Source organism: Schistocerca americana, chromosome 7, assembly GCF_021461395.2.
Source record: "Schistocerca americana isolate TAMUIC-IGC-003095 chromosome 7, iqSchAmer2.1, whole genome shotgun sequence".
Classification (NCBI taxonomy): Eukaryota; Metazoa; Arthropoda; class Insecta; order Orthoptera; family Acrididae; genus Schistocerca; species Schistocerca americana.
This window is the reverse complement of record NC_060125.1, coordinates 553,503,369-553,529,577: the sequence shown is the minus strand read 5'-3', so window position 1 is coordinate 553,529,577 and position 26,209 is coordinate 553,503,369. Positions and strand designations below refer to the sequence as shown.

General features: G+C 42.4%; 2 protein-coding genes across 2 annotated transcripts in view; one reads left to right on the top strand and one right to left on the bottom strand.

The window, feature by feature from the left end:
- LOC124623085 (trichohyalin-like) overlaps positions 1 to 18,063 on the bottom strand; it is a 574,208-nt gene extending 556,145 nt beyond the window's left edge. Inside the window, exon 1 of the mRNA XM_047148876.1 lies at positions 17,907 to 18,063. Coding sequence (XP_047004832.1) covers positions 17,907 to 18,063 — 157 coding nt within the window. The remainder of the gene's footprint in view (positions 1 to 17,906) is intronic.
- LOC124621799 (zinc transporter 1) overlaps positions 1 to 26,209 on the top strand; it is a 338,684-nt gene that overhangs the window by 64,951 nt on the left and 247,524 nt on the right. The window lies entirely within an intron of this gene.

Sequence of the window (26,209 nt, the reverse complement as noted above, 5' to 3'; positions counted from 1 at the left end):
TCACATAACCCCACAGAAAGAAATCGCATGGGGTTAAGTCGGGAGAGCGTGGAGGCCATGACATGAATTGCTGATCATGATCTCCACCACGACCGATCCATCGGTTTTCCAATCTCCTGTTTAAGAAATGCCGAACATCATGATGGAAGTGCGGTGGAGCACCATCCCGTTGAAAGCTGAAGTCGGCGCTGTCGGTCTCCAGTTGTGGCATGAGCCAATTTTCCAGCATGTCCAGATACACGTGTCCTGTAACGTTTTTTTCGCAGAAGAAAAAGGGGCCGTAAACTTTAAACCGTGAGATTGCACAAAACAAGTTAACTTTTGGTGAACTGCCCAGATTAGCACATTGTGTCTGTTCACCTCACCATTAAGAAAAAATGTTGCTTCATCACTGAAAACAAGTTTCGCACTGAACGCATCCTCTTCCATGAGCTGTTGCAACCGCGCCGAAAATTCAAAGCGTTTGACTTTGTCATCGGGTGTCAGGGCTCGTAGCAATTGTAAACGGTAAGGATTCTGCATTAGCCTTTTCCGTAAGATTTTCCAAACCGTCGGCTGTGGTACGTTTAGCTCCCTGCTTGCTTTATTCGTCGACTTCCGCGGGCTACGCGTGAAACTTGCCCGCACGCGATCAACCGTTTCTTCGCTCACTGCAGGCCGACCCGTTGATTTCCCCTTACAGAGGCATCCAGAAGCTTTAAACTGCGCATACCATCGCCGAATGGAATTAGCAGTTGGTGGATCTTTGTTGAACTTCGTCCTGAAGTGTCGTTGCACTGTTATGACTGACTGATGTGAGTGCATTTCGAGCACGACATACGCTTTCTCGGCTCCTGTCGCCATTTTGTCTCACTGCGCTCTCGAGCGCTCTGGCGGCAGAAACCTGAAGTGCGGCTTCAGCCGAACAAAACTTTTCAATTTTTCTACGTATCTGTAGTGTGTCGTGACCATATGTCAATGAATGGAGCTACAGTGAATTTATGAAGTCGCTTCAATCATTTGTAATAGCCCTGTGTATCTGAACATGTACAATGACTTGTTTTTTGATGAACGTGTTGTAATCCCTGACACAGCACTCGTTAAAGCCTGTGCTATGGTAAGTGAGCGGGATTCACCTCATGAGAAAGGATTTTCGTATAGATATCGACCGCGTGTACCTGAATGGCGGCAAATCAGACTTACATCCACTCTGTAATAACAACGATCCGTCAGGTAAGTCCGAAATGCAATTACACGTCAGGATGGATCAAAAGCAACCCAGAAGATGCTACCAATTTGATGATAATATGGTCGCCAGCCTAATTAGGCATTAACTGAGTTTCTTCCCTGTACAAGTTGGTATATATTCATACAAAACAAGAAGTTGTAAAAATCTATTGAACTGATAGTTCCACGTTCTGTACTGATATGGAAAACCATGAATGCATAACACTACACTATAATGTATACTACAAAACTTTATACTGTCTATTAATCTGATTAAAATCGGCTATAGGTTACCCTAGAAATTGCACTTTCGTGCCATACACAAAATGTCAATTTTGATAAAGATAAAACACTGCTAAATTTTGACTTTTATATTGACTTTAACTTTTGCTGGTCAAACCAGTTTAGAACACTTCAGAATTCAAATGAATGAGGGGGACCCCGAAACTGTTATGATCGATGTATTTAAAAAATGATTACTGAATTTATTATGCGTTCAAGATTTCCAGTATATAAGTTACTACTCTTTTCATCTTATTTACTGCTCATTTAAATGCCTTTAAATCTGTCTCGAAATAATAAATTTCATTACTATGTCAATACTAAAGTTATCTTTCAACTTCATTAGACGTTCGTTATTCATTTACTGGTTCATTAACAAAACATTTATTTAAACACCATTCTAATATAGCTAGTTCTGCAAATAATTAATATTAACACAAATTTTAATTTTCATTTCGGGACACTCGGGTTACACAACATTTGGAAAGGACCCTGTCTAGGTTAGTTGTGAGGATAATTAAATGATGGGAAAGTTCTGGTAAAATTTAGGTTATTTTTGCACAGTTCACTCTCTGATCCATACGAATACAGCACTTAAAGTTTCAACCTGCTAGTATCGATGCGGCGGTTGGCGGGCGGCGAGATGGCGAGGCACAGAGCACACATACCACCACAGCTATGGCTCTTGACGTATCGGCACTTTAATACTTCTTAGCGTCGCAATACTTTTCCATTTAGTGCTTATGGACTTTTGCCATGCTGTGTGGGCGTTGGAACGGCATACCCGAGGCTCAGTGAAGCAGTGTCTTCCAGGAGAGCCTCCTCGCTCCAGAAGGTGTTGCTCAAACCAGTGCCAAACTCCAACAACAACTACTACTACTGAGCCCGTTGTGCCGTGCAGTGCCCGTGCGCATTTTCCCGCGCTCGCCTGCCATCCACCTTTTACCGCTCCCTGACAGACCGGGTATTCACCCGAGGTTTTGCATTCTACATATCCTAACACATTGCCTACGTATGGACCAGACGCACAGTTACAATTTTAAATATCTTACAACAGTTTCAACATTTGTTACATTTCAATTCCATTACAATATTACTTCACATTTGACATAAACATTAATATTCACATTGAAACTGATTTACAGTTTTCTTAACACAATGGCATGAAACTAAAAGAAATGAAATCAGAACATCAATTACACAAGTTTATCGTAAAATCAGACGAAAAGAATTTCTTACATGTGCAATATTACAGACTCGTTGTTGTTACAGGGTAACTCAGAAAAGTTTATTTTATACCTCTTCATAGGTGTTCAATATGCCCCGCCTAGAGACGCACGGCACATGTCAGTGCGGTATTCAAAGTGTTCCCACACTGCAGCGAGCACAGCGAGTTACAGCTTCCACAGCTGCTGTTATGCGATGTCTCAGTTCATTCACTGTTACTGGTAACAGAGGGACATAAACAGTCTTTTATAAACCCCCGCAAGAAATAATCACGTACAGTCAGGGTCGGTGACCTTGGAGGACAGTAATATAAAGCTGAATCATTTGGTCCAGTGCGACCAATCCACCGTCCAGTAATCCTTTGATTTTTAAAAATTTCTGTACTTCCAGATGCCAGTGCGGCGGTGCCCCATTCTATTGGTAAATGAAATCCTTCGAATCAGTCTCCTACTGTGGAAAAAGAAAGTTCTCAAGCATATCCAGATATGTCCCTCCTGCAACAGTGTTCTCGGCATAGAAAAATGGACTGTACACCTTTTCCCGTGAAACTGCCCAAAACACATTAAATTTTGGAGAGTCCCTCTCATGTTGTACAATTTCATGTGCTTGTTCCGTACCCCCACATTCTCATATTATCGTGCTTCACCTTTCCATTTTAATGGACTATTGCCTCGTCACTAAACACTAAGCGTGGAAGAAAACTGTCATCCTCCATCTTGTCAAGAACGAAATTACAGAACTCAACACGTTGTTGTTTGTCAGCCTTCACGAAGAGCTTGCAGTAGCTGAATTTTGTTTGGTTTCATATGTAAACGTGGACCCAAGAGGTAAATATCGGCGGTATGTTGAGCTGTCGAGCTGCACGGCGAACGGATTTCTGCGGACGAATCCTGAAACTATGGCGGATGCGTTCGACGTCTGTTTCTCGGTGTTGTTCGTGCCATCGTCTAATGCTCAATGCTGGAGGAGGATCCACACCATACGTAGTATGAAAGTCACGCTGAAGAGTTACTACTGGTCTGCACTGCGTGTTCTAAACACCATTTTTACTACAACTGAAGTGGGCGCACACTGCTGCTAACTACTGGTATTGGACACCTGTTACTTGTGCAACTTCATACACCAATAAACGCAATTAAACTTTTGGAAAATGCTTAGTTTAACATCTAATTAGAAAGCTTCGTGTTAAATTAATTCCACGATAAGCTTCCACTTCCAAACCTCAGTACTACGTTATTTTGTATGTCGTGTAAAATGTTTCTCCTTTATAAACAGCTAGGGAGTGTACTGCGTAACGATTCGCACTGCGCTTATTTGTCTATTGCTACGCCTCTAACAACTTCCAACAACGTAGCAACAACATGTTAACATCAATCACAAATTTGTGCGGATGAACGGTCAAAATTAACATTATTTTCAAACACAAGCAAAACTGTGCACATTTACTATTTCCTTTTTATCTCCGTCCGAAATTCATGGTCTATACGCCGTCCTTTGCTCCAAGTAAATTAAAACTCAGGATCAAAGGCATAACTACAAGTCAGCCAGCGACATAGCGTTAAGTCTTCTCGTAACTCTGTAATCGGAAGAAAGCACTACTTTTTCTTGTAATATTATATTAGTGAAAACAAGATAAATATTGTCTTTTCTCTTTATCCCTCCTTTCACTATCAGTGCTATTCTTGTCTTTGATTCTCTTCAATAATGTTAGTCTCAAAGAATATCTCTGATTGTTTAATTTCGAAACCTATCTTTCTTTTTGTTGAGAGACCTTACTTTTCTCTTTCTTTTCCTTTTCTTATATAGAATTGGCATTTTATTTCGAATTAGATTTGGAGCTGGTAGTTTCTATCTTTGAGAGACAAATTAGTCGGGACTCCTTTTTTTAAATTTACATAACGAACGTGGTTTATATACCATAAACAAATACGTATAGTACGTTGCTGCGCGCGAATGCCTGTTTCCCCATATACTACTACTAAACTGGCTTCCTGAACAGAATAAGACTCTAATTGCTACCACCCCTTTGACCCTAAATTAACATGATTAATCAAAGCTGTGCCTCTTCAGGCGTTGGCGTCTACTATTCTTTCCCCGGATGTTACGGATGTTAGCATTAAATGGCCAATTGCCGCAGATCTCCCGAAGTGGGTACTATCGCTGTCCGTGATTCACGTAATTGGTTCCGTGGACCGTATGTGTGTGTGTATAGAGTTAGACCTTATTAAACAGCGTGCTACCATGGCTACATCGCCAACTGCAAAAGTTCCAGTACTATTTAACTAGCGCCAACTCTCTCTCTCTCTCTCTCTCTCTCTCTCTCTCTCTCTCTCTCTCTCTCTCTCTCTGGCCACTATCTTCAAAAACTGGAACAAAGTCGGAATCTACGTAGTCTCAAAATGCCAACCATTCAAACCTCAATCAAACGCGTAATATTCGCGATAATACAGTGCCGTAACCCAACATAGGTCGCGACAAACCTGCTTTAGAAGCTCATCCTCAGATGAGACGTGTCGCCGGATTTTGAGGCAATCCGTTTCTTAGTACAGGAGCGGCTCGATAAAGGAGTGAAAGGGCGACTGGGTCAAGCTTAGATTTTACAGGTCTCTGTGGTTGGAGACAGTACATAATGACTTGGAGGTCAGGCTTAAGGAGGTAGATATGATGGTGACAGGAAAAGAGACTTTGGTTTAGCTTACTGGTCTATTTTTTTATCGTTTCGTCACGTGTTCGCAACGAACGTGCAGCAGAGCACAGACACTGCTTTACAAAAACGTAGATGACGCTTAATAGATTCTCCAGTTACCGGAACAAATTGCCACCCCAGCCTCTAACTTTTAGATTCGGGTATAGGCCTACACAGTAATGTATTGTACTACAAACCACGAACCATGAAAAGCCAGATTCTGATGCTTTAATCAAACCCTTAGGTTCAGGTACTCGTCGCAGTGTGCCATACAGAATAGGTACATGTAGACGAAAGTACGATGGCAACCAGTAACCCTAGCCCAGAGGTATGTAAAGGCAAGCTTTTGAAGTCCTTCTTACACCCAAACCTCCAGATGTCACACACTCAGACCGGTACCAGACGTTATATATCGATAGAGTATCAACCAAAACACCGATTTTGTTTGTGCTGTGCGCTGTCGCCCAGTAGAAGATGCGTAAACAGTAATTATAAGTGACGCCAGCACTACGGAGTATACGCAAATCATATCTTTGAGCTTTAAACGTAAAGTTCTCTGGTAGGTGAGTTGGTAGAGCGTCAGATTGACATGCTGAAGGTCCCTAGCTGCCGGCACGGTAGCTCAGCGTGTTCGGTCAGAGAGCTGGTTGGCCTCTGTAATAAAAAACTGAGTCGAAAGATCAACAAACGAACTTTAACGGATGTCACGTGACGTCCGCAAAGACCAAAAACAACGATCAACAACGAACAAAAAGGGAAAAAAAAGAAAAAAACAAAAAAGAAAGTTCGAAGCCCGCTGATCGTGATTTTTTTAACATATTACGCGTGAGATTGATATATGGGAGAACATTTTTCTGCCATGTACAAAGACGTTTCGGAGTTTGTAGCAATGTTCTTTTGGCAGTCTGCTTTCGCTTCGTTAGTCGAAAGTAGCAAACCTATGACGTACATTTGTGTAGATAACACCACACCTATCTATATAAATGTAGTCCATGGGTTTCCTTCTTTCAGCTAACGAAGCGAAAGCACACCGATAAAAGAACATTGATACAAACTCTTAAACGTCATTTTACATGACAGAAAAATACTGTTCCATACAATTTCACGCGTAATCTGTCAAAATAAAAAGTCATCAGTGGGTTTTGGAGCTTTAGTACAACGATCTGACGCTCTACCACTCATCTACCACAGATCTTTACATCGTAATTTCGCTGATACGGTTTACCGATGCTCCGTAGTTCTGGCGTTACTTTTAATTACCGTTTACGTATCTTCTAGGACGACAGCACACATTACGAATTAATAGGTGCTTTGGTTGATACTCTATCGACACAAAATGTTTGGCACCAATCTGAGTGCCTGACATCTGGAGGTTTGGGTAGTGTAGGAAGCTGAGTCTCACTGCTCACTACACTTACACAGTATCTGCCGTACGTTCTTTCATCCGAGGCTGCCGTCGTTCGCTGGAACTCTGGAACTCCCAACTCTGCTGAACCGTCACTCGCTTGGCGTTTGAGGCTGCTTTCTTCATAGATGACAGGTGATTGCATCGCTTCTTACCTCAATTTCTCTATCGGTGAGCGTGAAATCAGCAGTTTCCCAATGCATGTTACCTCTTAATGGGCTGAACGGAAGCGCTTGCACTGTGCGTCTCTACCTAAATTACAAGGTTTAGAGCTAATATTCATACTCCGATCATATTTTTCTCTTTCCTGGTGACCTTTCAAGATTCGGTCATTAAAACAGCTTCGAGTTTAAAAATCCCTTTAGAATTCAAACAAACCCTACACTCCCTAACATAGCTCCAAAGCTCCACTAAATCCAAGCCGAAGTTTCGCACTTTAAATGGAGTGTTCCTCTAACGATACGCTACGGAATCTGGATAAAATTTTATGGAATTATTTACATTCAATAACAGAATTGCTAGTTCCAGTGGTAATTCAGTCCTCACTTTCAACTGGCCACAGTAGTACCACTCCAACCCTACTACGTCACAGCAAGTTGTACCTACGGAAAACCAACCGTACTAGGCACTGGCAAAACTTGAACTGCAGATACAACCATATTAAACCATGTTCGAACCATTAACCCGATTACACGAATGATGTAACAATAGTTTAATTCTTGATTTCTGCCGTCGCGATGTGGTGTGGCGACCAGATACTGCTTGTATGTCAACTTTGCCTCACGGGACCCTGTTCTGCGGGAAACTCTGGCTCCACCGGAAACTGCAGTTTCTCGCCTCCACACGATCTCCTAATCTACAATAATACATATAAAACAAAAATACTTTTTATTATTATTATTATTATTAACCCATTAAGTCCCAAATTAATTTTTTAAACTGAATTTTTATTCCTTAATTATAAGTTCATAGTGTATGAACCACAATAAGAACAAAAATAGCCAAAGAGTATTTATACATGCTGATATAATGGCCGTCCTCATAATAGGACGCTGGGATCTAACAGTATCGTATAGCATACTAAACTGTATTCAAGTCTTAACTATTTATTTCTTGTGAAATGGTACAAAACACTTCACACACAGTGTTACACGGCATTTAACACAATATGTTTTTGGTTTCTTGTTGCATTTAGCTCTTACACGTCTTCTTTACGTGCTTCTTTTGTCAATCATATGACCAATTCCATCAAACCTGATGTCCCGTATCACTCTCAACTGACTTGATGGGTATTCCGTTGGACGTCCAATATTCGGTCTTCCAGTGTCCAATTTCAGGTATGTAACTGTAACAGCACGTCTGAATCCAGTAAATCCAGTGCATTCTTCATATGTACTGCATGTCTCAGTTTCTTTCGCTATAAACTCGTATATGTTTTCGTTCATCAGTTCTTCAAACATCTCCTTCGGAGTCAAGGAAGAAAGTTGTTCCTTCAATTCCTCTCTCTTTGTGCTGATGTCATGCTCACTAGTTTGATACAGCTTTGTATAAACTGGAGGTGTCTTTTTCCAATTGCTTTTCTCATCAGTAAGAAGACTGTTCTTCGATTTACTTCTGGAAACTTAGGATGTACTTGGCAGTGAAGTTTTACATACAGTTTTTTCGTTATTCTCTGATGCAACATAATGTAATTCAATAGCCCCCGCCCCACATCTGAGACTCCCACGGTTCCAGTAACATCGTGTGGACCTCCTTCGTCGGTCATACAGTCTCTACTTCAGGGGGGCATACAGTGACAGCAATATGGTCCTGGTCATCCGACACCGCATTATATAATGCGTCACTGCTTATTATTATTTCTTCTATTTCTTCGTTAGTGAGCTATCTATCTCGTCGGAAGGCCATTGTAATCTATATAAAATGAAACGAAATAAAATGTAATAAAATAAAGTGAAATGAAAGAATAATACTTTAGCACAATCTACAGAAAAGGGAATGTGTAAATACCTCTGTCCATCTGGAACTGTATTATTTACTAATGGGTAACATATTCATGAATATAGGCCTACTAACAAAATACGCTGTAAATTTCAAAGCAACTTCATATCCTGTAATATGTATAAAAGAGGGGTCGTTACTTAACTCAGTAACAAAATCTGGTAAAATTACCACGTTCTAAAAAGAAAATATATCAGCAGTAGCAGAGTTTCATATTCAAACATGCAGCAATACAAATAACTGAAATGATAACACCAAGTCCCAGTGTCCTATTTCGAGTACACCAAATTTTATAGCAATGGAAAACAATGAATATAGCTCCAATTGAGCTAACAATGCAAGCAGGTTAAAAGACACATTGTTGACTATAAATAATCACAAAAAGATCTTTGCCACATATTTCAAATGTCACTAAATTGTCGATAAAGTAAATACCTGTAATAACAAAAAGTGTGCCTTAGTATTCAATAATAAATTAATGGTGGGATTTATTGCTTTTAATTTCCTGTAAGCATACATTTGTTATAAATGCATCAACAAATGATGTAGAACAGTAATAGTTGCAAATTAATAATTTATTGTGTATTTATAAATAAATATGTGCTCTGTCCTCAAAATAGGACACTGGTACTTAATGGGTTAAGTTGTATTATAGCCGAGTTTTAGCGTCACCTTTGACTGTGAATCTGCCCGAAATGAAATGGTGACTGCACAAAATATTTTTTGGCACGATAGGATTTCCTGGCGGCTTTTGTCGCCTTTCGTCACAAGAGACTTGTAGTCAAATTGTGGCCCTATGAATCTGGTTTGATTTCCTACCAGGGAGCTCACAGTAACTGATGGGTACTCGTATACTGAAACCGAAGTTGTATCTGAGGTCCCCCAGGTAAGTATTATAGGCTCTTGGCTCTTCTTAATCTGTATGCGCTGCCCTCTTAAATTGTTGTAAGGTTGCGGAGGTTTGTTTTTTGCTTGCTTATTTTTGAATTGAGAACAATTGTGTGAGGTGAAATGACAAGTTTAATGTCGCAATATTTCTCACCACATTACAGCTTTTCACACAGTTTTCAACTCGCCACCATAAAAACAGCGCAATGGATAACGCATCTTGCCAACATCAAAAAGTGAAATAAGTTTATACACAACAATGTTAAATATTAACTATCTGAAAGAACATTAATCCTAAGCACAATAATACGAAAGTTTAATTGGACGTTTCTTTACAAAATTGCTCTTACACATACGTTATGATGTTGGTCAGTACTACGAAAATCGTCAGATTCCGGTTCAAAGTTCGGTGCTATTTAGGACGACAATCAAGTCTACGGTGGACGGTTAGTAAAGTGACAAATTTGAGCGCAAGATTACCCTAGGCCGCTCGAGTTTACAGTGGACGCAAGCAGGTGAACAAACTGTCTGCAAGGCCGCTCTCTCCCACGGAAATTCCTACAAAACTAATCTCGCCTTGCTGAACTTTCCAGCAGAAACTTTCCCTATGTTTCTCGTTATGCGAGAAAACTTGTACTCAGCTCTAGTCTTATTATGTGGCGATATACACGTGCATGGTTGGAGCAGTGTGCATATTATAGTGGCCTCACGGTTCTCGCAAGAACAATTAACTAATTTGGCTGGTTCGTTTCTCCACAGTTGGAACTAAACGTTGCTACAGCTAATTTTAGCTGGAGTGCAGCCGCTGTGAACACAGTGTCCACACCAATTTCTTCTCTGCGTCGTACGGAGTGTTAAGCACTCCGTTCTGCTCTTGACGCCAGTTCAGAGAAGAGTCCCCTACCCAAAATTTCCCTCTTGTCCTCGTGGCAGAACTGCCTCCCTCCACTTGGGTTCCTTTTTCATGTCACGACTTTTTTCGACCAATAGGAGCGTTCCTCTCATTTTGTAGAAACACTCTATACCAATCGAAACGTCCCTTCTATCAAACTGCGTCGAAACTTTAATTTTCTCCTTCGTAGTGAGTTTCCGCCAATTGGACGTTTTGTGCCCGTTCTAGACGCCTAAAGTATATTGACCTTTCCGTGTGTCACACTCGCTGGACGAAAATGCGTCACTTGCTGTTGTTCGTATCCCATCGGAATTTCAAAATGCAGTTTTGTAAAGCTTCTTTTCTGCTCTTGTACCGATGCCCTCGCTACAGGCGGCCCTCCACCTCGAATCACCTGGCCGGGGGTCGCTGTCCTCTTTCCTGCCACCCCTTTAAGTGGTTGTTGGCGTAACTCCCACAGCACGGTTTCGCTACGCCATTGTGGACCAGGCTTTTCAAAACTAAAAGTGACTCAACTCGCGTTCCCTGTTCTACCTTCCGCTCAAAGACATGCATTGTATAGTAATGGTGTGTTAATTACCGTTGATTGACTGTCATCCCTTTTTGCATTACGTATTGGTACGCAAGTGTTCTCATAACCGTGGATTTACGTTAGGTGTCATCTTCACCTTCTCATTGCAATTAGTAAAGGTCTCATGTAAGGTGCGAATCTGACCATTTATTCTGCCACCTTACATTGTTTGCCATTGGTGCTGTCGTTTATTGTCTAGTAAAATCATAAGAAGACCAAAACAAATTACAAAATTGTTCACAAAAGACATTTGCATGGCACGAAAACCCAGCAGGATAGTCGCTAGCGTTAGCATGCCACTTCCGGGATTCGGGGAGGCACGGCGGCCCTGCACATAGCTGGTAAGACGCAAAGATGTGAGACGGAAGGAGCGTGCTGGGATAGGTAACGATGGTGTGGAAAGAGGAAAAACAGTGTGTGTGTGTGTGTGTGTGTGTGTACGGGAGACGCACCAGCGTGGAACAAAAACTAGTGTCGCGTGACGTATGAAATTGTTTCACGCACATTTTCGTAAAAAATTTGGAAATTTGTGGTAAGGTCTGTGGGATCAGGCGGCTGAGGTCATAGGTCCCTAAGCTTACACATTACTTAATCATCTTAAACTAATTTACGCTAAGGACAAAACACACACACACACACACACACACACACACACACACACACACACACACACACGCACACGTCCGAGGGAGGACTCGAACCTCCGACTGGGGAAGCCGCTCGAACCGTGACAAGGCGCCCCTTCACCGCGCGGCTTTTCGTAAAAAGTTGCAGTTTCGAATGATATTCCTTTCTCTTCCATTGTTGAATTAGTCATTGCGTAGATACTGATACCTTGTAGTGAAAAAGGGGGACAATGTTATCAAAATGTTATTGTCGTGTCGTCGAGGCGGCTACTTCGTGTTGAAACTTCCTGGCAGATTAAAACTGTGTGCCCGACCGAGACTCGAACTCGGGACCTTTGCCTTTCGCGGGCAAGTGCTCTACCATCTGAGCTACCGAAGCACGACTCACGCCCGGTACTCACAGCTTTACTTCTGCCAGTATCTCGTCTCCTACCTTCCAAACTTTACTTCGTGTTGTTCGCGCGCCTCGACTGGTCTAGTGGCAGGAAGCCCTGTACCCGGAAGCATCTCTGTCGAACTACACGTATTGGTAGAGATCCCAGCTGCTTCCCGGACTTCCATTCTGCAAATGTTACATATTTTGGTTGCTACCCTGCATTCTCATATACTAGCCGTACTTTATTAAAATCTAAACCCCCAGCAAAATACTCCTTGTGTTCTGCTGCCGGAGACTTGACACTTTGCTCCAAACGTGAGTGCAGTTCGTGGTGTTTAATGTGTTCAAAATGGTTCAAATGGCTCTAAGCGCTATTGGACTTAACATCTGAGGTCATCAGTCCCCTAGACTTAGAACTACTTAAACCTAACTAACCTAAGGACATCACACACATCCATGCCCGAGGCAGGATTCGGACCTGCGACCGTAGCAGCAGCGCGGTTCCGGACTGAAGCGCCTAGAACCGCTCGGCCACTGCGGCCGGAAGTTTGTGTTCTTTCCACGTTCGTCTAATACACTTTATGGTGTTAAATCTCAATTTAAAAAAATAAAAACTAGTAAATATTTTTACGTACATTATGATGAACTGCACTTACACGTCAGGTAAAGCCCGACTGATGCTAAACTCATTCGTAACAGCGCGCTGTCAGGTACCCCCAATGGCGTTAACAACAGTAGGCCACCTCCTCTTTGTCCTGCCAAGCTCTTCAGGCGCTCTCTGCGTGACGTCACATGCACTCGGCACAGTGGGTACGTTCAATACTCTATTACTTCGTAAAATATATTTACGACTAAGATTGTTAATATTAACTAATTTTTATATTTTCAAGTCGTCTGTAGTTAGGATCGGCACATCCTGCTGATAAACAAGATATCGATGCCAGAGATTCGAAGACTTTAGAGAATGTTTTAAATTAAAGTTCTAAATTGGATAACAAATGACTAAAGACATTTTTTCTGGGATATAATTACCAATTACGATTTTTTGATTTTTTCCTGTATTTGTACTATTAAACCTTTCTTCTCAAATTCCATGACTCAACGTCAAGGGAAAGTATCCTGTAGGTTTTAATGAATGACTTTGCGAGTCAAGGGTGCAACAAATGGATAAAATTTTACTACACTCATCCTATAATGATGATTTACCAACAGCATGATGACTTGTGCAAATGCACGGTGGGCGGTTTAGGGGTGGGGTGGTGGGTCCTACCCATACGCGCGTGCTGCTAGTATGACTACAGCATGCGTACGGGATAACGTCAGTTTCTGAAAGTATTGATATTTCAAATTTCTATCATTTAAATGAGACATATAGTTCCTAATAAACAACTGAGTATCCGCCCCCGGTAGCTGAGTGGTCAGCGCGACAGACTGTCAATCCTAAAGGCCTGGGTTCGATTCCCGACTGGGTCGGAGATTTTCTCCGCTCAGGGACTGGGTGTTGTGTTGTCATCATCATCATCATCATCATTTCGTCCCCATCGACGTGCAAGTCGCCGAAGTGGCGTCAGCTCGAAAGACTTGCACCAGGCGAGCGCTCTACCCGACGGGAGGCCCTCGTCACAAGTTTGTTTTGTCTGCGAGTATCAAAACACGTGACCTAAATAGCTTTATCTTTTGATTGTATGGACTTAGAAGCTAACGTTCATTATACCGACAAGGAATCTTAGATTTCAGTATGTGATGTAAATTTCAGCTTGCTGCGTCTACCCGTTCCTGAGAAAAAGCGTTTTGAACAGACGGACTCTAAACAAAGTGATGCAGTAAGGCTTCCGTCTCTACCGATTGAAGAACAGAACCATAAAAGACAGTGCCCAGTAGTTGGAGAGAAGCACAGATCACTCCCTTCTACAAGAAGCGCAGCAGAGGATTTCCACAAATAAATTGTCGAATATATTTGACATAGATCTGTCGTATAATCTTCGAACGTAGGCTACATTGAGCTCAAACGCTATGTTGTTCCTCGAACAGTATGGCCTTCTCCATGCCAGCCAGCATGGATTCCGAAAACATCTGTCATGCGAAACCGACCTTGCGCTGCTCTCACGTGACATGGACCAAAGCAGTCAGGTGGTTGTAGTATTTCTCGGTTTCCGAAAATTACTCAACATCGCACTGATGTGTATTACAGAAACTATGATCATTCATGGTATGAAAAGAAATTTGCAACTAGACCGAGGATTTCCTGGTAGAGAGGAAGCAGTACATTATGTTATGCTCCCCCGCTTGTGTACTAATAAACTGAGTGACAATAATAAACTCGCGTTTTTTGGATGATGCGGTTATCTATAATGTCTGTCTGGAAATGTTGCTGGCATCTTTGAGAAATTATAAAGTGATACAAAAAGATTGGAACCTTGCTTTAAATGTTCAAAAACTTAAAACTGAGCACTTGGCGTAACGCGAAAACCGTATCCTGTTACTACATTGACAGCGAATCAATATAGGTACCAGTCATCTGAAACAAATACTTGAGTCAAACAATTTGTGGTTATATGAATCTGGATTATCACATAAGATCTTCCGTAGGATTTTAGTTACGCTTGTGGATATCGTAAAAACTAACGGTAGCTTTACAGAGTGAGGAGTTGGTTTACGACATTCTTATTTTTAATACAGCTTCGCCTAAAATTCGTAACTGTGGGAACGCCGTGATGGCCGGTGGCCTTCAAGTGTTTCTCTTGAAGCCCTGCTCCGATTCCAAGCACTCGAGAAAACAGAGAGCTCACCACTGCTCGCTTCCGAGGTGGGTGGTGATGCGAAGTGGCACCGAAGTACCTCTTTGTGCAGGTTTACACCACCCTCTGTCATTATCAGCTATCAGTACCTAACGGCAGAAGTAAAGAGGATATATACGGGGATTGTCAGTAGCAACCAGTGCGTTTCTGGAAAAAGTGAAATAAATTAAGACGTAATTTTCCGAGAGGATTTGGCCTGGTGTGTAGCCCCTATACGGAAGTGAAATGTGGACGATAAACAATGCAGACAACATAAGCTCTCGATGTCTGGTGCTGCAAAAGAATAAGGAATCGATAGGTGATCGAGTAAGTGACATAACATATAAGATACAGATTGACAGGAGACATCAACATATATAAAGGAATAGTTAATTTGGTAATAGAAAGGAATGTTCAGGGTGAAAATTGTGGGGGGAGCGCAAGATAGAATCCAGTAAGCAGATTCAAATGACTGTTGGTTACCGAAATTTGTGGAGTAATGTAGGGCTAAGTGATGTAGAGGCTTGCACAGGATAGATGAGCGCGGAGACCGGCATCAGGCAACTCCTCAAAGTGAAGACCACGGCATCGCGAATATGAGCAGGAGACTGGGACATTTACCGAACTGAAAAGAGAACTCACGTCACATGAAGAGGCGGGTTCGCTGAGAAGACCACACGCAGAGCTGTGGGGCTCATAATGGCGGAACGCGAGCCACTGGTCGGCGTCAGCTGTCAGGGTATATGGCGCCGGCGGAAACTAATGGCTCGCGATAACCTTTCTCGCGTCGCAAATTGTAGCCACTGCTGCCTAAGGTCTCCTTCTCTTCTCCTCTCCCTCCCCCGTGCGTTCGCGACAAAGATCACCTCAGCTCAGGATACTTCAGGGTGCGGTGCCAAAGCATCGAAGAAAGGATCATTTCTGTGCCCAGACAAGACTCTCCCAGTAGCCGCTGCAGCAGGTGGAAGATGCCGTTGCTGCCACATCGGTCATCGGTGCGAATTCCCACCTACCTTCTACTGACGCTGTACATGTCACTGTCAGTATATTTTCTGTGGTCTAGAAAAATTGAAAAATGTCTAAAAAAAAAGGTGAAGTGAAGTGCTGGGATAAATGTCATTTTCTTAAACCACAAAATCGAGTCAAAAACGTACACCGAAAATCTACTTTTGGAGGTAACGCGAAACAGCTAGCTAGGCGGATAGAGAAATCCATTTACAGTACCATATTCGAATTCCGATCAAAATCATATTTACGGTTCTCAAGTTATGTTTCCCGCCAATTTGAAAAACACGGTTTTGAGAAGAACGCGCTTAAAGTTTTGGTTTTCATTTTTGGTAGTTAAGTTAAAACACACCTCTCATCAGCGATCCCTGGACGGTAGAGCAAGCCTTCTAGATCCAAAACGAGGCCCTCCTCCATCATCTTCGTGGCCGTGGTGGACCATACGGCCTCTTCGGCAGATCCTGTCACCCTCTGCTCTGCTCGCTCGATATGTTTTTTTTCGTCCGTTTTAGAAATTGTAAGAGGTTTGATCGATCTCATGATTTGCCTGATGCCTCCGTTGAAATTACATGTCGACTATTTCTTCCCCGCTGTGAATGCTTCCGAACACGCTTATTCACAAATCGGCTTTTAAGTCGATAACGGTGTTTCTGGCGAACTTGGGACGAACACTGCAGTAAAGTGTAAGTCTCAGAGAACATTTTAACGAAAAATTAATTTTTTGAAACTTTCAAAGAGGACTGCCACCATAAGCCACAAACTAATCTACTTGACCTCCAACAGTCTATTGGTGGAACAGTGGAGTGGGGCGGTATGAAGGCCAGTAACTCGATAGGCACCCACCGAAGGACGCAGGCGCAGATGGAGCGCGAAAGCTTACCAAACAGAACGACAACAAAGATAGTTCAAGAATTGACAGCGATATGTGGCAGAGCCCTCCAGCGCTCCAGCGCCACTTGTTCGTATCTTCCGCCTACAGGAAGGAAGGAGCCTTTCCTCGGTCTGCACGCCGTTGTCACAGCGTCTTTTCTTTTTTTTAGTGGGCCTCCCACCTCCCCTACATCCCTACCTTTTCCTCTCCAAAAATGCCGCCATCCACTAGTGTCGACGCAGCACGCGAATCTTGGTGCTTTCAGTAGCAAGACTTATTGCCATGTACGAAAAAAAAGGGTAGGCATACTCTGCTATGCCTCATGGGGCCGACTACACACTATTCGGAAAACACACCTCCCTCTACAGGTGTGAAGCAAGAGATGAATTTGGAAACTAAGAGGAAAAGAATAAATAAAGATAGAAATGAAAACGAAGTAAAACACAGGAGGGCGGCTCATTCAAATGGAACTAAACTGGCGAGATAATCCCATCGCCTATTAGAATAAACTAATTGTAAGCCTCTAAGATAAATTACGAGTTTTCCAATTTTCTGAGAAGTTTCACAGAATTTTCATATTACCACTTTCATATTACCACTTTCATATTACCACTTTCATATTACCACTTTCATATTACCACTTTCATATTACCACTTTCATATTACCACTTTCATATTACCACTTTCATATTACCACTTTCATATTACCACTTTCATATTACCACTTTCATATTACCACTTTCATATTACCACTTTCATATTACCACTTTCATATTACCACTTTCATATTACCACTTTCATATTACCACTTTCATATTACCACTTTCATATTACCACTTTCATATTACCACTTTCATATTACCACTTTCATATTACCACTTTCATATTACCACTTTCATATTACCACTTTCATATTACCACTTTCATATTACCACTTTCATATTACCACTTTCATATTACCATTTTCAACCATTGTCATATTACCATTGTCATATTACCATTGTCATATTACCATTGTCATATTACCATTGTCATATTACCATTGTCATATTACCATTGTCATATTACCATTTTCATATTACCATTGTCATATTACCATTTTCAACCATTGTCATATTACCATTTTCAACCATTTTCATATTACCATTTTCAACCATTTTCATATTACCATTTTCAACCATTTTCATATTACCATTTTCAACCATTTTCATATTACCATTTTCAACCATTTTCATATTACCATTTTCAACCATTTTCATATTACCATTATCAGAAAAGAATAGTCTCCAGTAACGCCCAGAAGGGCAAACTCAAATCAAGTGTAGTTCGAAAATCCGAGATACAGAGATCTCGGGCCACTCTCAGGCGATCTCCTTACAAGTCGCCTCAGCTAACCCGGAAAACCTTTTGATAGCCATGAATCACTGCCACTTTTAGAAACCCTGCAAAGGTAGTGGTGTATTGTCGGTTGGTTTCCGCCAGACGATGCTGCCTCCAAAGGTAGTCCATGAAGGAGACAGCATCACTTTGGCGAAGATCATAAATCGTGAAAACGGTGTGGCCCAAGAGCTACACCATTGCGCTACGTCGTGTTCGGGGGTTGGCCTGAATGTCAGGGGGTGATAAACCAGTCGATTGACACATTGTCCGGTGTTGTCCCACCGATCAGCGCCAACAGCACACGCGCGAGGTCCCACACCTCCGTGACGTGAGGGCATAAGAGACGATGCTCTCTGGTGTCCACGTCGCCACATCGGCCGCAAGCAGCCGAGGGGCGCGGGGCGGATGGCTGCTAGACGGTGGTTTGTAGGTATTAGATTGTTGACCACGCGGTACCACTGCGCTGAAACTTCCGTGGGAAGGGCCGCATGGTTGATGTTGGCCCAGACTTGGCACCAGATGACTGACAGCCTTCTGTCTTCCAATTTGTGGGGTGTGGGACGGCCGCGAAGTGCCTGGTAAAGGCTCTTAGACGTGCGTGCCTTATCGGTAGCTACTGACAATACATAACTTCGGTGGAGGTAATAGTCCCTGATTGTTGCCATCCGGAATGGAATATGTGCCAACCACACAGGTGCACGCGCTGAGCGTGGTCGGTAACGGTCGATAAGCACTGCTGTCGTCCCACCCGGGTCAATCTCTCGCAAAGTGGCGGTACGGTGAATTAGGAGAGCCGCACACTTGCGGGGAAGATCAATGAGCCCAAGACCACCGTCGGCTTGTGGCAGCTTACAGGTCTGTGCATCAACTTTGAATATGGCATGCCGCCACAAGAGCCAATATACCGCTTGTGAAGTGGCTCTTCCGATTAGTTTCGGTAACGTGAGAAGTTGCGGTACGTACCATGCCCTAGACAAGATGAAAGTATTTATCAGGTAGATCCGTTGATGGAGGTCGAGTCGCCGATCAGCGTGACTAACGCAATGCCCTGTGATGCGAGTGAGAATTCGCCTCCCCGTGAGTGTTATCGTGCGCTGCAGGCAGGCAGTCACTTCGAGGCCCAAGATACGTTGCTCTCCCACAACGCGGTACCACGGGCGCTCGATGGTCAGGGGGATTAGCACCGTTTTGTTGGAATTTAACACGGCACCAGAAGCTCGTTCATAAAGGTTGAGGACTCGCCGAACCGAGTCGATGTCTCTAGCGTGCGCCACAAACACACCGGCGTCATCCGCGTATGTTGCACTGCGGTAGGTGACGCCCGGGAAGGCGACCGTCTAATTAGCTTGATAAGGAAATTATTGCCGAACAGGCGCCATGAGTTACATATCGACAGTGTACTTAGCTCATACGGCTGCGAGCTACACAGCTAACTGCTACTTTGCAACAATGCTATAGGATCTCGAACGTTGGCGGCTGGGTGCTGAATCAAATGGGCTATTTGACCGAAGGCTTCCGTTTTTTGTCAATTTCTGCCTATAGAGTACTGGAGTAAAATTACTTAAAGCGCCTCAGACTATTTGATAAAATAATAAATGAAATGGGGAAACAAATCTCATATATAACACACCATTCCACCTCACTTTAATTTCCTCTCGGAAACTCCGTAAATGAGATCTCCGTATCTTATTTTGAGAAATATGTACAGCAGGTTTTTCTACCAAATATAGCAGAATTGTCGATACTGCTGAGGTAAAGAAATAGAGACTTTGAAATTCCGGTAGAAAGGGCTAATCGAGAGCACTGGCATTGCTTCTCATTAGCATATTTTGAAATTTTTTTTCGACGTATGGGTTGCAAGAAGCGTATAGAAATATCATAATATGTAGTAGCTTTAAAGGATACTTTACTACTTTAGTGACCAGCATATTATCGACGCTGTTGCAGCAAATTAAAGGTGATACAAAACTACTTGAGGTCGAGTATATCTGAAGCAGACTGTCAAATTCAGCCATCGTGTAGACAACACAGCACAGCTACTAAAGTTGACTTCGGTGACATATTCAGCGAGTCTGCTACGCTCAAAGCTAGGAAATGGCAAGGAAAATTATGATAAAAACATAATTTTTGGAAAGGGATGTGTTCACAGCACATTACAATTATTTATGCAAATTAATAATTTACGAGCAGCAAACAAAATGTGTTGTTGAAGATACCCGTTTGGTAAAACACTGTGTCGTGCTGCGTAAATAAGTCCGTAACTGCCTGCTCCCCCTCCCCTTCCGACAGGAATCGTCGGTTTCTCGAAGGTCTTTTCCAAGGGGCCGAAGGCGTGATAGTCGCGTGGGGAGAGATCAGGACTAGGCCAGGTGCTCGAGTTCTCCCACTTTTGAGTTGGTGTAACTTCTGCGTTAGGACATTCCCGATATCGGGACGTGCATTATTGTCAAGGAGCACGGAACTTGGCGCACCATTTCACAATGCTGATTTTTTACTTACACACTGCTCCGTTGTAGAGAGAGACCAAGGGATGAATACACTAAGCAGATTCAGAAGCATGCAGGTTGCAGTAGTTACTCAGATATGGAGGAGCTTGCACAGGAGATGGAGAGCTGCATCAGACAAGTTTCTGGACTGAAGACCACAACAACAACTACTACTACTACTACTACTACTGCTGCTGCTGCTGCCCAACACACATTCTTCACTCTCTGATGAATGTATACGGGCGTTTGTCCTGTGGCAGCCAAGAAAAAAATAACAGCATGTTGGTCCTGTTTGAATGCACTGGGTAGTAACGTCGCCATAGTTTACATTTCCCTATTTACTGCACGCACGTCGGAAAGATACGAAAGCCACAAATTCCCTTGCCTACATGTCGGAGCTTATAGACCCGCATCGGAGTACGCTACGCCCTAAAACGGAAACTTGTTGATCACCCCCTTATACATCGTACAAAAACAAAGTAGCTGCCGTAAACGTAAGACATAGATTTTGCTTTAATTTCAATTCTTTTTAGAAAGTTTATACAACTGTAATTTAATACAATGATACATCTACACTATTGGCCATTAAAATTGCTACACCACGTTGATGACGTGCTACAGACGCGAAACTTAACCGACAGGAAGAAGATGCTGCGATATGCAAATGATTAGCTTTTCAGAGCATTCACACAAGGTTGGCGCCGGTGGCAACACCTACAACGTGCTGGCATGAGGAAAGTTTCCAACCGATTTCTCATACGCAAACAGCAGTTGACCGGCGTTGCCTGGTGGAACGTTGTTGTAATGCCTCGTGTAAGAAGGAGAAATGCGTACCATCACGTTTTCGACTTTGTTAAAGGTCGGATTGTAGCCTATCGCGATTGCGGTTTATCATATCGCGACATTGCTGCTCGCGTTGGTCGAGATCCAATGGCTGTTAGCAGAATATGGAATCGATGGGATCAGGAGGGTAATACGGTACACCGTGCTGGATCCCAACGGCCTCGTATCACTAGCAGTAGAGATGACAGGCATCTTATCCGCATGGCTGTAACGGATCGTGCAGCCACGTCTCGATCGCTGAGTCAACAGATGGGGACGTTTGCAAGATAACAACCGTCTGCACGAACAGTTCGACGACGTTTGCAGCAGCATGGACTATTAGCTCGGGGACCATGGCTGCGGTTACCCTTGACGCTGCATCACAGATAGGAGCGCCTGCGATGGTGTACTCAACGACGAACCTAGGTGCACCAATGGCAAAACGTCATTTTTTCGGTTGAATGCAGGTTCTGTTTACAGCATCATGATGGTCGCATCCATGTTTGGCGACATCGCGGTGAACGCACATTGGAAGCGTGTAGTCGTCGTCGCCATACTGGCGTATCACCCGGCGTGATGGTATGGGGTGCCATTGGTTTCACGTTTCGGTCACCTGTTGTTCGCATTGACGTCACTTTGAACAGTGGACGTTACATTTCAGATGTGTTACGACCCGCGGCTCTACCCTTCATTCGATCCCTGCGAAACCCTACATTTCAGCAGAATAATGCACGAACGCATGTAGCAGGTCCTGAACGGGCTTTTCTGGATAGAGAAAATGTTCGACTGCTGCCCTGGGCAGCACATTCTCCAGATCTCTCACCAATTGAAAAGGTCTGGTCAATGGTGGCCGAGCAACTGGCTCGTCACAAAAAGCCAGTCACTACTCTTGATAAACTGTGGTATCGCGCTGAAGCTGCATGGGCAGCTGTACCTGTACACGCCACCCAATCTCTGTTTGACTCAATACCCAGTCGTATCAAGGCCGTTATTATGGCCAGAGGTGGTTGTTCTGGGTACTGATTTCTCAGGATGTATACACCCAAATTGTGTGAAAATGTAATCACATGTCAATTCTAGTATAATATATTTGTCCAATGAATACCCGTTTATCATCTGCATTTCTTCTTGGTGTAGCAATTTTAATGGCCAGTAGTGTAATTTGTTGTGCACAATAATTTTCATTTATGTATCTCATAAAAGTACTATTTTTCAAAAACACTTCATTTTTAATCAATCTACCTTACAAATTACAAAATTTCCTAATTATTTGTAGAGAAATTTGTAGATATGCTTTCTCTGTGGGGCAAGAGTGGCGCTTTCTGCCTTGATCGTAATATTACCTCGGTACCTGCAGTAGAACAGCCTGTATTATTATGTACTGCACGCATTTTAACGACGTGCTATGCTGACGTTGCCACTTCGTACCTGTTATTTTTCTCAAATGAAATGCATGAATAACTTCGATTGATAAGCTTGTATCGCCTAGTACAGTGTAGAATGTCTAACAGTTTTCTTTTGCGTCACGTTCTGTGCTGATAGCAGTTCAGTAAGTCACGAAATGCACTTGTTCGATTCTTGAGTGCTGCTTACCAGTCTGGCACACTTACCAGGTTGGATTAATAGAAGAGATATACAAGATCCAACGTAGAAGTGGCATGTTTCGTCACGGGATCGTTTAGTCGGCGTGAGAGCGTTACGGAGATGAGCAGCAAACTCCGCTGGCAGACGCTACGGGAGAGGCGTCGTGCATACTGAGAGATATGCTGTTAAAATTCCAGACAACATTCCGATCCGAGTTGTATTACATATTATGTCCTCCGTGAGAAGATCACAACGATGAAATGCGAGAAATTAGAGCAAATACAGAGGTTTACCGACAATCATTCTTTCCGCGCGTGCCATACGCGAATGGAACAAGAAAATGGGGACCAAACATTGATACCAGAAGTACCGGTTGCTTGTGGAGTATAGATGCAGAATCATAACCACCGCAACGCTGTAACAGCTTAAGAGACTGTTCGTCTGACTTTGGTTGTACTTATGTTACAGACAGAACCATCTGAAATTGCGATATTTCAGTTACGTTGCAAAATAGCCTACCCCCTGAATCCTCCTGGGTTCGCTACCTGCGGAGGCCCCAGCTCAGCTGACGTAATAAGCCTGATTTTATGCTCATGTAAAACTTTTTTTTCTGCAAAAAATTATTTTTCCATACACATCTTCATTGACAAGCAATTTTCACCTATAAATTGATGTGCCTATGCTGTAGAAAGTGGCGGCCAAAATACCTCTGTGCAGATAGCGCAACTAAACGGTTCGCGCGATAGATGTTTAGGTCTCCAATCAATTATCAGAATTAAATTCTTTTTTGCGTGAATCTCGAAGATCAAATTTCCTGAAGTGCATTTCAAAATGGGGCCATTTGAAAACGTACGTATGAAAATCGACCTTTTTTGAGAGCTTTAAATGTAAATAAATAACAAATATTATGAAAAATGTATTGTTTTTTATTGCATTGATTGACTGTTCCGTCGGTTCTTTGCAGAATATTTTATACATTATGAATGAAACGCACACAACACGGTGTAATATTCTACAATACTTATTATTAGTTACACGAAGCGGTTTTCGGCAGTTAAGACATCAAGTACTAAGGTAAGTACGTGGTGCAGTGAAATTTTGTTGGATCAAAGATTTTAAACTAACAACTGTGCAGAGTATCTCCATTTCCAGAGATCAAAACGTTAATGTTAGAGTAGGAATAAAACAAACGAGGTTATTTCGGTATAAATGCGAAGTAAGATTATTTAACTAAGATAAAATGTGATACATTAACTAATGAGGTGTAGACAAATGACAATAGTTGTAGAAACAAAAGCGTAATTAAATAATAAGCTTTGGTCACATATTCCAAAGATGTGGCTGAACAAAATACATCGCAGATAGATGGGATATAGTAGTGATATTAAGCAGGTGAGTGATGCAGCTGTGATTATACAAAGTAAAAATTTTTAATACAACAAGAGAAATTTTAGTAAATGAAACAATACAAATGGAGCATGTGAATAAGAGGGGTAATTTACATCATGGTGTGGTACTATGGCCGGCCGGGGTGGCCGAGGGTTCTAGGCGCTACAGTCTGGGACCGCGCGACCGCTATGGTCGCAGGTTCGAATCCTGACTCGGGCATGGATGTGTGTGATGCCCTTAGGTTAGTTAGGTTTAAGTAGTTCTAAGTTGTAGGGGACTGATGACCTTAGAAGTTAAGTCCCATAGTACTCAGAGCCATTTGAACCTTTTTTTGTGGTACTATGAGTAGTATTTGCAGTTAGAAGCGGTAAGGGAACTGTGTCTGGTCATTCAGTACTAGACTTGGGTTGATTGACATGTCTTTGATTTCCACAATTTCCAGATCATCATCTTCCTTCTTTTGTTTACGTTATGTAATACTTAATGTTTCATCTTGTAACTATAGCACGCTTTAAGCAGGTGGTCTGCAAAAGTAGTCTCCCTTTCTAAGTTTCCAATTTCTGCGGTGTTCCTTCAAGCGGATATTATTGCCCTGCCAGACTGATCTATACAGAATTTGCCACAGTTAAAAGTAATTTTATATATTCCACTCTTTTCCGAAGCTGTAGCGCTGTCTTTTCCGTTAGGCAAAGAGTGTCCAGCAGTGTTATCCACTGAAATAATCTAGCTTGTTTTATTCCTATTGTAACATTAACATTTTCATCTCTGGAAATGGAGATACTCTGTACATGCAGTAGTTTAAAATCCTTCCTCCAACAAAATTTCACTGCGCCATGTACTAACCTTTGTACCTGATGATGGCGTAACAGCCGTAAACCGGTTCGTGTAACAAATAATTAATATTGTAGAATATTACACCAGTGTAGTGTGTTTCATTCATATTGTTTTTGACGTTCACGCCTAAACTAAAAGTGTCTATTTTCTTAAACTCAAAACTTCATCCTATTTTAGCGAGTACTTTTTAATCATGTAAACCAGTGAAAAAATGGTATAGAGAAATACATAATTAACGTTTAGAGTTAGATTTTTGCGTCTATTGAAAGGTCTCTGTTGGATTCCTTTCATGTTAATTTCTTCAATCTGTTGTCATTTACGGCATACATTCCACTTCTAAATTTACTGTGGTGTTTCTGACTCTGGGAGGAGACTGAGCAGTGGAACATGTTACATTTACACATAAACAAGAACGATCTGTCACACTACTACACTTTAAAACACAGTTTATATGTAATTCATGTCACACAGCCTCATATGGAAACTACGTGCGCTTTCTTTTATATACTGTATATGATAAGATACTGTCATCCCCCTTCTCTTGTGTGTGAAAGGATGAATGAGCAAATGTATTTCTAGTTGCATGCTTGATGGTAGCAGACAAACCTGTCTGCTAGAGAACAGTAGGACCAACGTCGGAACAGGTAGCTATGCTTTCTAAAAGCAAAAAGGTTTCTATTCTTAATATGGTCCTGTCTGCCCCTTGTCATGTTGGTATAGGAAGCTGCCTCTCTGGTCACTTCCTTTTGTACCTGTGAAGCACCCTTGGTAGGGGCCCACGGCAGTCTGTCCACGGCGAGTGTCTGAAGTGGTAAGATCTCTGGCTAAGTGAGTCTCTGCTAAGTCCGTAGAGCAATGGATTTCTTAAGTTCAGCCTAACTGAAAATTTAATCACCTTTATTTC